The sequence below is a fragment of the Asparagus officinalis genome, chromosome 3 (assembly GCF_001876935.1).
Source record: "Asparagus officinalis chromosome 3, Aspof.V1, whole genome shotgun sequence".
Taxonomy (NCBI): domain Eukaryota; kingdom Viridiplantae; phylum Streptophyta; class Magnoliopsida; order Asparagales; family Asparagaceae; genus Asparagus; species Asparagus officinalis.
Window position 1 is genome coordinate 4,113,730 of NC_033796.1, and position 12,084 is coordinate 4,125,813.

The 12,084-nt window shown below is 35.4% G+C and overlaps 1 protein-coding gene across 2 annotated transcripts; it reads left to right on the top strand.

Moving 5' to 3' along the window:
• On the top strand, positions 62-11,512 carry LOC109832702 (transcription initiation factor TFIID subunit 1-like). 2 transcript variants are annotated; one of them, XM_020400104.1, is made up of 9 exons: positions 62-252; positions 880-1,927; positions 3,617-3,822; positions 4,175-4,412; positions 4,793-5,129; positions 6,587-6,796; positions 6,975-7,067; positions 8,355-8,561; positions 11,334-11,502. In XM_020400104.1, exons 1-9 carry the CDS (start codon positions 159-161, stop codon positions 11,361-11,363), a joined length of 2,463 nt encoding a protein of 820 aa, XP_020255693.1. In that variant the 5' UTR covers positions 62-158; the 3' UTR covers positions 11,364-11,502. The 2 variants fall into 2 exon arrangements, with proteins under 2 accessions (XP_020255693.1, XP_020255692.1); XM_020400103.1 differs by having other exon boundaries at positions 63-252; positions 11,300-11,512.

The window sequence follows — 12,084 nt, forward strand, 5'->3', positions numbered from 1 at the left end:
TGAATTTACTAATTTAGCTTTTCTACATATGTATTGACTATTGATGACTGCATCTTTTTGTTGATTTTGATATATTGTAGGCAGAATCTGATATCGAGCAAGATCCAGTTAATTTCAGGAATGAAACTTCTCTACCCATTTTGTGTGTTGAGGATGGGATGGTGATCTTAAAGTTTTCTGAAATCTTCGGCATCCATGAACCTTTGAGGAAAACAGAGAGAAAGGACCAGCATAGACATTCTATAAGTAAAGGTATCTCAGTCTCAAGCTTGCATGATGTTTTGCAAACTGTTCCCACAGCAGGGATACATTAATGTTTTACCTTTTATGGCATTTGACAATAAAGATAGACTTACAAATGAAGACATTGTTTTTGCCTGCAATAAAGGTTTACACACAGAAATTTTTCTGCAAGCTATAGAAGCCTGCATCTATGTGATATTCACTTGATGTTTCATTGTTTTTAGTATCATCATTTTATTTTGGCATTTATGAGCTTTCTTTTTTTTTCGAAAACCTTTGAAATTGCTTCAGTTTGTTATGTTTCTGACCCTAGTTTGATGGAGTTTTGATGTATTGTGATCTGCTTGAGTTACTATTTTTCTTCTAACAATTTTAGTTCTGGCTTATATTAATTGGTTTCTTTGAAGGCAATGTATGACGTTTCCTATGTTTTATTTTATGCGGATGGTGATCTTTTTATTCTTTGCTTGGTTAAATGCATGTTTTAGCTGCGGCTAAATGCACGATTTTAGTTTTGGTTTGTGTTAATTAGTTAATTTTAAGGCAATATATGACATTTCCTATATTTTATTTTATGTGGATGGTGGTTTTTTATTCGTTGCTTGATTAAATACATGATTTATTCAATGCTTCTAGATAGGGTCAAAGTTGCAGACTCTGTTGATGTTGAAGAGGATGAGGAGGTATTTCTGAGGAGCTCTTGTCATGATTTCTCTAGGATTAAATATCCTATCTCAACTGTCAGCGAAGTGGATGTTGATATTCACCATGCAACCTCTGGTGTTGAAGAACAAATGAAAGACTCGTGTCTTTTTGCACAACCAATGAAGGATGATGATTTTACGATGGATGTCTTTGCATGCCAATGGTCCTCTAGGAGTCCTAACGTCTATCCTCTTGATCAGCAAGACTGGGAAGATGCAATTGTTTGGGGAAATTCACCCACAGCTAGTCATGGGTGCTCAGAGAGTTGTGTGATATCTGAACTTAGTGCAGGAATTAATACTGACGCTGAAGTAGAAGATAGACATGCACATAAAACCATTGAGTGTGACAATAAGGATAATCATCTGCTTATTGATCCGGTTTTAGTCGAGCCATTTGGTTCAAAAAAAGAAGTTTCAGAATCAACATGCCGTTCCTCATATTGTGATTATCACCCTCAGTTGCTGAGGTTAGAGTCCCTCCATGAAAAGAATGATGTGCCTTCTGTAGAAATGGACAAGGAGAATCAAACTGAAGGAAGCCGCAGAGGTGACATAATGCATCGCTTTAATAAACTTTCCTTGCAGAATAAGGACTTGTTAGATGGATCTTGGCTGGACCAAGTTATCTGGGACCCTGATGATGCTATTCCGAAGCCAAAGCTCATTCTTGATCTTCAAGATGAGCAAATGCTCTTTGAAATTTTTGATCACAAGGATAGTGAACATATTTGCTCTCATGCTGGTGCTATGGTGATGATGCGCCCGCCAAGTTATTATCTAGGAGATTCTTTTGATCTTCATAATCAGGGAATGCCGTCTGTTGGTCGCTTCAACATTTCTAATGACAAATATTATTCTAACAGGAAAACCTCCCAGCAGGCAAAATCTCATACAAAAAAACGATCTTTCCATGGGATTAAGGTCATGCATTCAATTCCTGCTTTGAAACTACAAACTATGAAGCCCAAGTTGAGCAAGTAATCATTAATACTCTTCTTTTCTCTGTTATTTCTTGTGCAAAACCCTCTATGTATCGTAAAGCCAACATGTTTGCACACGTGGGCGGACAATGCAAATACTTGGAACATATTTGGTAGTAAAACAAAGTCAGAGAGCTTTTCCCCCTTATTTCATGGAGGGAAAACTTTTTTTTTGGGGGGGCTAAATGTGAAGTAAAAGCTAAGAACATGTTAGATATCAGTAATATAAAGTACCATGTAGTATGTACAAATACTTAATTTAGACTTCGAGTTTTTCTTCTCATATAAACCTTTCTCTAATTTTATAAGGATTTAAGACATGTTTCCTTTTCAATTTAACATATATTTGCACATGCCCTGCATAAAATCTTCTAAAGTCAAAATTTCCTTATAGATTTAGTTATATGTTGTTACTGTTCAAGTAAATGTATGTTTGTATTTTGCATGTCTGAAAATATAGTTTGTGAAACTCCTGTATTGCACAAGACAGCTGCTACACACCTGCACATAAAGGGGTATCCTTGAAATTTATATAACATTGATATCATCGAAATTCCATATTTATGATCATGATAATGGCCTCCATGTTCTGCTTTTCCTTGTCTAAATGCATTGTCAATTAGGCAATTGTTGAGGTACTTAAAAGGCACCACATGTATGTTGATTGTCATTCACTATCTGCTGTTATCTTGTTGTTAAAGCTGTGAGGCGGTATTGAATTGGTTAGGCTAAATATAAAATTTAGAACAGGATGGAAGAGTTGTGAAAATGAAAAGGAGTGTTAGCCTTTTAGATCTATCATGTTCATGATTATAGCTCTCCGTCATCTAGATCTGAAAATGAAAAGGAGTGTTAGCCTTTTAGATCTATCATGTTCATGATTATACCTCTCCGTCATCTAGATCATCTGTCGGCTTTTCTTGTTAAAGTAGATTGGCTGTTGATCACACTTCTTGATTTGGCGGCATAATAGAGAGGAAAATCATCATTTATATTGGCTGCTAACATGATGTCAAACCATTTGAGCTGTTCCCAAAATTTCTTTCTATGCAAGTTGGTTGATGCTGAAGACAACTCGGAAGTCAGGAATGCTACCTTAGTTTTCTTACCCTTTTGACTTCTGCAACAGGGGAACCATATTGGCATGAAGAGTGAGAATCAAATTGATGCACAGAAACCATCTAGGACGTTTTGCTTTTCTACCAACATGATTAAAATTCATACATTTTACCAATGGCTAGAACTAATGAAGCCAGCTAACATTTTAGTAACTCACCTCGGTTCTGGTTTCTGACTGGTGGCTGTGCTGTTATGGGCCAAAATAGTTTCTTCATTGGAGTCTTATCACAATTTTATTTTGTATCACCTGCATAAAAAACCTGTTTACAGTCTAAGGAATTGGAAATTAATCTCTCACCAATGATTTGAAATCCTTTTTATATTGAATTGTTACCAGTAGTGATTTTTTATCACATACTGTTGGTAGTCATTAAGTTGATTTGATTATAAAAATTACAGCATGAATTTTGAATATGTAAAACATTTTCTTTTTTGCAAGTTCACTTAAAACAATTAGCATAGCTGATAAGTAGATCAAATGATTCTTCGAGAAATTTATCTTTATAATTTTAATACATTTCTTCGCTGATTATTGGTTTTTAATCTTTCTTCATCCACTCTTTGCAGCAAGGATATTGCCAATTTTCACAGACCTAAAGCATTGTGGTATCCTCATGATAATGAAGCTATGGCCAAGGCAAAAGGAATGCTTTGCACAAGTGGGCTCATAAAAATTATAATTATCAGTTTGGGTGGAGGAAAAGGGGTAAAGCTTCATATTAATGCAGATGAAACTTTGTCTACTATCAAATCGAAAGCATCAAAGAAACTAGGCAAGTCTTCACTTTCTTCATGCATAATTGCAGTTAAGCGTTGATTTTCCTAATTTTCCATTGTTTTATGATGGTTAAACCATATGTTGTGTCATGAATTCAATTTTTTTTTAGCTCAGCTACTTGTGTCTCATTGAATTTTTTGTTGATTGTAATTTCTAAATAATTTTAGTGACTTATGGATAAACCCCCAGCAAGAAACTTCCTCAATAATAATATTTAGCTTGTGACGCCTCCCACTACTATTTTACCCTTGACTAGCTGTTCAAGTTCCTTTGCTTTTATTGTTATTTGTTAGTTTTTTAATTCTTCCACCTTTGGTACTGAAATTGCTCCCAAATCGTTCACGCAGATTTCAAACCTTCAGAAAAGGTGAAGGTCTTTTATTCTGGAAAAGAGCTTAAGGATGACAAGTCCCTGGCACTCCAAAATGTACATCCAAATTCTGTGCTTCATCTTGTGCGCACAAAGGTTCATCTTTGGCCAAGGGCCCAAAAGTTGCCTGGTGAGAATAAGCCTCTGCGTCCGCCTGGGGCTTTTAAGAAGAAATCTGACTTATCTGTGAAAGATGGGCATGTTTTTCTGATGGAGTAAGTGAACCTATTGTTTTCATTGCTTCAGCCATTATTGTTATTGCAATTATATATTTATATATTATTAAAATTATTTGACCATTACATAAGATTGAGATTGGGTATATCGGAGACCACTCTCACAAATATTTAAGTAAAAAGCGTGTTAATATTTTGAAGAGATGGAGTTTTGTTGGGCCAACATTATCTGGAAACTTGTCTTCCTGGGCGCATGACACATACTGCTGGTTTTAACTTCTTTTTCTTTTTCGATGTCAGTCTTCATGCAAGCAAACTAATCAAGCAAATTGTAGTACCTTGGGCTCTGTGATTTAGGTCATGGTTTGAACATCAACATTACATATTCATGGCCCCTTATCTTGTTTTGTTGTTTGAAGGTACTGTGAAGAAAAACCTTTATTGCTTGGAAATGTTGGTATGGGGGCTAGATTGTGCACTTATTACCAAAAAATGGCACCTGGTGACCAAACTGCTTCAACGCTTCGAAATGGCAATGATGGCTTGGGGACTGTTCTCCCACTTGAGCCTTCCGATAAATCTCCTTTTCTTGGGGATGTGGGTCCTGGTTGCAGCCAATCTTGTCTTGAAACAAATATGTATCGTGCACCGCTATTTCCCCACAAGTCATCTTCCACAGATTATCTTTTAGTTCGCTCAGCAAAAGGGATGTTGTCACTTCGGCGCATTGATAAATTATATTCTGTTGGACAACAGGTAAGCCACTGCCATAATATACTTAACCGCTAATATATCCAGTGTCAGCTATGGGTTCTATTTATTTAAACTTGGAACTTTTATTGATAGTTGTGGTTACCCTAATAGCGTTGCATCACAATAAAATCATGTTTTCTTCACCTTTTCCTACGAGAAGGTCAACTTCGCTTGTAGTTTTTTTTAATTTACTTGTTAAATGAAACGAAACGGCATTATCCTTGTGTTCTATTTAAGTAAGAGAAAAAGTTGAACTTCTTTTTTCAAGTTTTTTATTAACATGCAATGTTGTTCACTATCAGAGTACAATCTTTAGGTGTATAACTGTTTGAAGAACCTTGTTACCTTTAGCTTACAGTAAATTTGCATTTAACAGTGAAATATCCACACATTTTTTTTGTGCAAACTAAAAGAATGGTAAGTTATTCTGAGCACCTTGAGTTTAGAATTAATCTTGTTTTGCCTGTACAAATTAATCAAATTTGACATGCAAGCATGTACTTATAGCTAGTTCGGGACTTATCATATAGCATTCTTCAGTCTACCTTTCTCAGTAGTAGAATATTTGGAGATTATCTCTCTCATCAGCAAACACACACAGAACACACAAACACGTTATTCACTTTAACTACTTTAAGTCCCAAGTATTTCATGGATTTAGCCATTTTTTTCTCAGCGTTGCTTGCAGAAATAGTTAGATATCCAAGTATTTGAGATTATCAAGTCAGGCACAGGCTCTGTCATGGCGAGGTTATTATCACTAGTGTTTTGGTTATGTTAAGCGATCTAAAACCTGTCCCGTTTATATCATTGAACTTTAAGAATTCCATTTGTCGTGCATGTCTGCAGCATTGTAGGGGAGCTGGTTGTCATTCCATGTTATATAACTTTCTAATACTAGTTGCGTGAATATCAATAAACAGATATCAAATTAACGGTTTGGTTATCTAACTTATGGAGTACAAACGGTCATCCAGTGAGAGGATTTAGAAACTTAGTCAATAGGATGATTGTGGTAGGTCCAGAAATGACTCAATATTTTCTTCACGAGTCTTTCCAATGATTCACTACTGAGCTTAATCAAGATTGAGAAGCTCCAAATAATGGACAAATTTCAGTCCCAATTTCAGGCTGTCATCATGGTTTTACCTTTTCTGTTGATAACATGCTTTAGGAGCTAAAAGACCCAATCTGCAGTACGCTTCCGAGCTGCTGTGTACTTGGAGTCTTTGTCTTATTCAAACAAGTCGCAACCATCCAAATTCAAAAGTCATTTTTTTGAACCACAACTTTATCTGAATAACGTTATAGTTGAGGCTTAAGTACTAAGTGCATTGGAATAACTTCAGATATTGATGACTTTATCTTGTTTATGCTACAAGGTAAATGACCTGGAAAATTGTTGTCATGCTTCAGTTTGTTGTCAAGATCTTTAAAGAATTAATTGCCTTGTAATGCAGGAACCTCACATGGAAGTATTGTCACCAGGATCAAAAAGCATTCAAACATATCTTCTGAACAGAATGTTAGTATATGTCTACCGAGAGTTTCGTGCCAATGAGAAACCAGATATCCTTCCTCTTATTCGGGCTGATGATTTGGCGTCAAAGTTTCCTGGTCTGACAGATGCTATTGTACGTAAACGATTGAAGCATTGTGCAGACTTAAGGGTAATGTTTAACTCTTGTTTCATGTTTACAGTTCGATTGTTAAATACCATTATTATTCTAAATGCTATGATGATTTCATTTGGGTGCTGCAAAAATCATCTAAATTTCATTATTTTTTTCACAACTATTACATCTTTATATTTTCTGCTACTAATATGCAAAATCTTTATGTGTCCAGAAGGGGAAAAATGGTATGTTAGTTTGGGTTAAAAGACATGATTTTCGTATTCCATTGGAGGATGAATTGCGAAGAATGTTGTCACCAGAGAACGTGAGTCCCTCAACTTATAATTGTTTAATACTCCCATAGTACTCCCCTTGTTATAGTGTTACCAACTTTTACATTGTGATGCCTCCTACTTCTTTAGTATCAATCATCGTTTTGCATTTATTTACCTTGCAATATTTGTAGCAGTGAAGTTTGAGAGCATGTAAGCTTCTCCATTTTGTGCTTATTCTAGGTAAAAGTTTCTAATAATTGTTTCCAAGGGTTCGATGCATTGAACATAGACAAGTTGTTGTAATAATCCTGGAATCAGGAAAGAGTTGTTAATTACTGTAAACATTCAAGCATATAATTGCTACTACTTTCAGTTTTTATGTGAATGCATCTATTATGAGATTCTGAGAGATGCTAATTTTATGGTCTCATTTGGAAATATCTGAGAAAATACAGCAGTCATATATATATCAACTTTCCTGGCTTTTTTCAGCTTGAGAGTAAGTTCTCTATGGTACCTTAGTAAAAAACAAAGAATAGCTTCCTAATCACTTTGCTACAGTCAAACATGTCACTCCATAGATATCTATGATCAAATTAAACATGTTAACTCAAATCTGTATGCATGGTGAAATATTTTTTTTCAAGTGTTTTAATCTGTACGAGTATTTGGTAGAAAATTAAACTCAAAATCTCCCATACGTAAATTTTTTACTAGGTTTGAAACATTCTAGAAAATTAAACTAAACAACTTGCTATTATGGTCCTATGGCCATCCATGTTTTGCCTACTGAACAGTGAACACAGCTAAAAGTCCCAAAACTCTTTGAATGTTTTTAGATACCCAATTATTTAAATCAAAGTTGAATGGAAAGATCTTTATTTCTGTTTTTCTTGTCATTGAATTTGACTGGAAGAATTTGCTTCCAAATCCTTCATGAGGAGCCAAGTCACACTGACATGTGATCAGAAAGTTGTATGCTATTAACAAGCTTAACGCCTTCTGTCTCTCTTGTGTGTATCTTTCTCTCACACCAACACACATGTGATGGGAAAATTATATAATTATTACAAGTTGACTTCTGTTGCTATGCCATAACATCTTTCATACTAATGTCAAAGAAGAGCATATTTTGACACAAGACTGATGGTTTGCTCCAATGACTGGTAAAGTTGAATATTTGCATAAACTAACATTTCGTCTGGAAATAACCATTCTAGCTGGTAAATCAATAATATCGCAGATCTGTTTAGCACTTTGTCTCTGGATTCTTTTTTTTCTTCTTTTTTTTCTTTGCTCAAGTTCTAGTTACAGTTGATTATTTTTTTCATCACCAGGTGTGCTCTTATGAAAGTATGCAAGCTGGCCTATACCGGCTCAAACGCTTAGGAATTAGCAGGCTTACCCATCCTGTTGGCCTTTCTTCTGCAATGAACCAGCTGCCTGATGAAGCTATTGCTCTAGCTGCTGCATCACATATTGAAAGGGAACTGCAGATAACACCATGGAATCTTACCAGCAATTTTGTCGCTTGTACAAACCAGGTATTTAGCTTCCTTCCTTTTATGACTGAAAAAACTTTCAAAGCTTTCTTTAGGTCTAGTTTTTCTCCAGTACTTAAACTGTGTTATTTATCAGGAAATTCTCCATCTTTTGCTCCAGAAAATTAAAAACACTTGAATTTAATAGATTCAATAACATTGTTGAGTTTATAAGTTTCAAATATTTATGTTGTCTTTTTGGACACAACATGTGAATCATAGGGAGCTCGAATGTCTACCCACCAAGGTTGCAAGCCTCAGCAGGTGTAATGACAATTTAAAAAAATTCAGATGAGATATAATAGTAAATTTTAATAAAATAGTCCTTGGATAAAGAAAGAAAACATAATGATATACCTTACCATATCTGCTGCATTTTTATTCATTTATCATGTAATGTACCATATGGTATATGTTATTGGTTTGCAATTAACATCACCCATCAACACATTGCATGCTTATAAAGTAAAATAGTTTCTGAACTATAGCCAACTCTCCCCTCCCTCTGTCATCGAGAGATAAAGGAAATATCTCCGTCCCTTCAAACTTTATAAAAAAATTCGACAGACATAAATCAAAAGTTAAACATATAAGAAAATAATCTATACATGATAACAAACTGTAACAATTTTAGGGCACAGCTGAAAATAATTGCTTATTGATTTAATTGGTTTATTTGAGAAATGACAACATATCCCGATGAAGACAAAGAAGAGGTTGAATTATCTAGCTTGTGACCTTCACTTTTGTTGTGACTGTTATGGAGAGAAACTGATTTGTGGCTTTGGCATTTTCAACGAAAAATTGTGTTAGAAACTGATTTGTGACTTTGGCATTTTCAACGAAAAATTGTGTTGAATGTAAACACCACATAGGTGGTGATGCTCCAAGAACTACTTGCTGAGATTATTATTATCAAACATGGGGCTAGTTGATATTGTTTGGAATTAAGTGCTGCATAATGCTGATTAATGCATGGAACAAAGTGCAGCACAATGCAGGGATCTGCTGTAGGCCACCTCCTGAATCCATGGCAAAGACTTTTAAAATAAGTTGGGGCAAACTTCACCCACATCACCTAGTAGAATGATCAATAACGAGGATGAAAAATCCCAAATAAGGCTATACTTAAGCGGTGCTCAAGAATATTACTATGATTATGGTATCTGAGAGGTCCTCCCTTGGGGAGGTACATTATGTCTCTATGAGATGTTTATGCTAACAGTATAAAGATATAGATTTAACATTCCTTGAGGGGGGAACAATGTTTGTGGGACTGCTCAGCTAGCGACCCATACCCTCAAGTAAAGGAGAAAGTTGTTGGAATGTTATATGTTAGATTGAAGGTGAAGATTAGGCATAGGAAAGTAACATTGCAAAGGAGAATTTGGTTTGGAAATTGGATGGGAGGGAATAAGAACTCAAAAAAAGCAATATTCAATGGTAATCATGTGCATTCGCCCGATTCGTAAAATAGAGGTAATGATGGATTTTCTTGGACCAATCACATGATATTTGGAGTTAGGATTTAACAGTGGAAGAGAGTGCGCAAAGGGATATCTAGAGCTCATGTAAGACTATAGCCACTAATATTTTCTTGCATATTGAATTGGCAAAGGTTAATTGTTCAAGAGCTTATAAACTTGTCTTATGTCCTAGAGTTATGCTAGCCCATAACTGTTAAAATGTTAATTTCTTAGTCTGTTTGCGGAATCTAGATCTCAAAATTTGAACTAGAGAACAAGTTCATACTTGCTAGAAAATGAAGATTCGATGTGGTTCAAGTTGGTGTCTACTTTGGTAAATTGTGAAGTTTTTGTTTAGCATCCTGCTTTTGTGGAGGTATTATCCGACGTCATATTTAACGATTTTTCAACTTAAAGTAACTAAGAAGATGTCAGTCAGCCATATACTTTGGGAGATTTAGAAAGTGACCATAGATTCTTAAGTTAGTCAGACCTATGCTACTGAGGCCTACTTCCTCTGTGGTTAAAGGGTAGGTGGGGTTCTTGGAACTCCTGGATTCAAGTTTACGCATGTTGTTTGTTCAAAAAGAAAATTTCAATCAGCACTAAAAATTGCGGTTAATAGCCATGATCACAAGATCACTTGCTCGGCACATGTTGGCTCCTACGTGGCTATAACGTGTTAATTTTCTAGGCTGTCGGAGAACTTGTATCACAAAAAACATTAATTGGGCCTAAGGTAGGTCATCTTCTAGTAACTATTGTGGTATCTGGTGCCATGCAAGCTGTCCCAGTTTGGTGAGTACGGAGATTTTCCTTGAAATGCTGCTATTGTGGTAAATTTTGACCATCATTTTTTTGGGTTGAGAAATAAGGATGGGATTTCAAAGAGAAACACCTGCCATCCTATTACCATTAAGCAGATGGTTGATTGCAAGTAAATGTCTATACTCCCAATGGTAAGAGTATAGACAATATCTGACTTTTGGCCATCATATATACGCTTCCCAATTTCTATAGCAACTGGCCTATACACCTATGTTGTTAAGTTGTTGATAGCATATATGAGTTGTATAATATAGTCATGAAAAATCCTAATCACAAGGACTAGTTATGCTTTATGTTGTCTTCTGACTAGAAGTATGGATTTCACATGTTATACAAATTGATTTTGTGTATTTGAATGTTCACTGATTTCCTAATCATTGCGTTACTGCCTATATACTTGTGTTTCTAAAATGATTGAGATACTAAATTTGTTAGTTTTAAATGTAGGATAAGGAGAATATTGAGCGATTGGAAATTACAGGTGTTGGTGATCCTTCTGGTCGTGGATTAGGATTTAGCTATGTTCGTGCGATTCCAAAGGCTCCCATTTCAAACACAACAATGAAGAAAAAGGCAGCTTCTGCAAAAGTAGGTTCAACAGTCACTGGCACAGATGCTGATCTGAGAAGATTGAGTATGGATGCTGCACGTGAGGTATAGTTCAATTCTTGATATACTAAATCTTAATGCTTGATGTGCCATCTTCATAATTTTACTGATGTGATCATTAGCATTTTTCTTCTTGCAAGTATTATTATCTTGACTATGTAAAGATTGTTTAAGTAATTTATGGATTAATATTTTTGAGATATTATTCCCTTAATTTATAATATTTCGGCATTAGTACTTCAAATCTTTGAAATTGTCTCCTCCAAATCCTGTAGGTGATTAGTCCTGTCAATATCCATGTCCAATTTTAACTAACCATAGTTGGGTTAGCATTCAACCCATGGTAGTGCATAACTTTTTAATCTGCAGACCACCAAACCCATCCCTAAAACCTCTCTATCAATCCATTTTGTAAGTATAAAAAGGGAAACTTGGGTTGGAGTTTTTGGTTTGGGTACAAATATGACTAAAAGAATCAAGGTTTTAAATGTCGGATGTCGGGTTCATGTCGGACGGTTGAAATACATGTCAGATAGCGAAAATCAGGATATATCGGGGGACATGGACTAAATATCGGATTGCCATATCGGGTGGTGCACATATGTATAATATCATGTCCTAAA

What these genes read in the sequence shown, in the direction of transcription:
- LOC109832702 (XM_020400103.1), top strand. Translation starts at nt 159, where the DNA reads ATGGTGATCTTAAAGTTTTCTGAAATCTTCGGCATCCATGAACCTTTG. An exon ending in ATGAAGCCCAAGTTGAGCAA is followed by an intron (nt 1,928 to 3,616) that starts GTAATCATTAAT and finishes CACTCTTTGCAG; the next exon opens with CAAGGATATTGCCAATTTTC. An exon ending in GAATGTTGTCACCAGAGAAC is followed by an intron (nt 7,068 to 8,354) that starts GTGAGTCCCTCA and finishes TTTCATCACCAG; the next exon opens with GTGTGCTCTTATGAAAGTAT.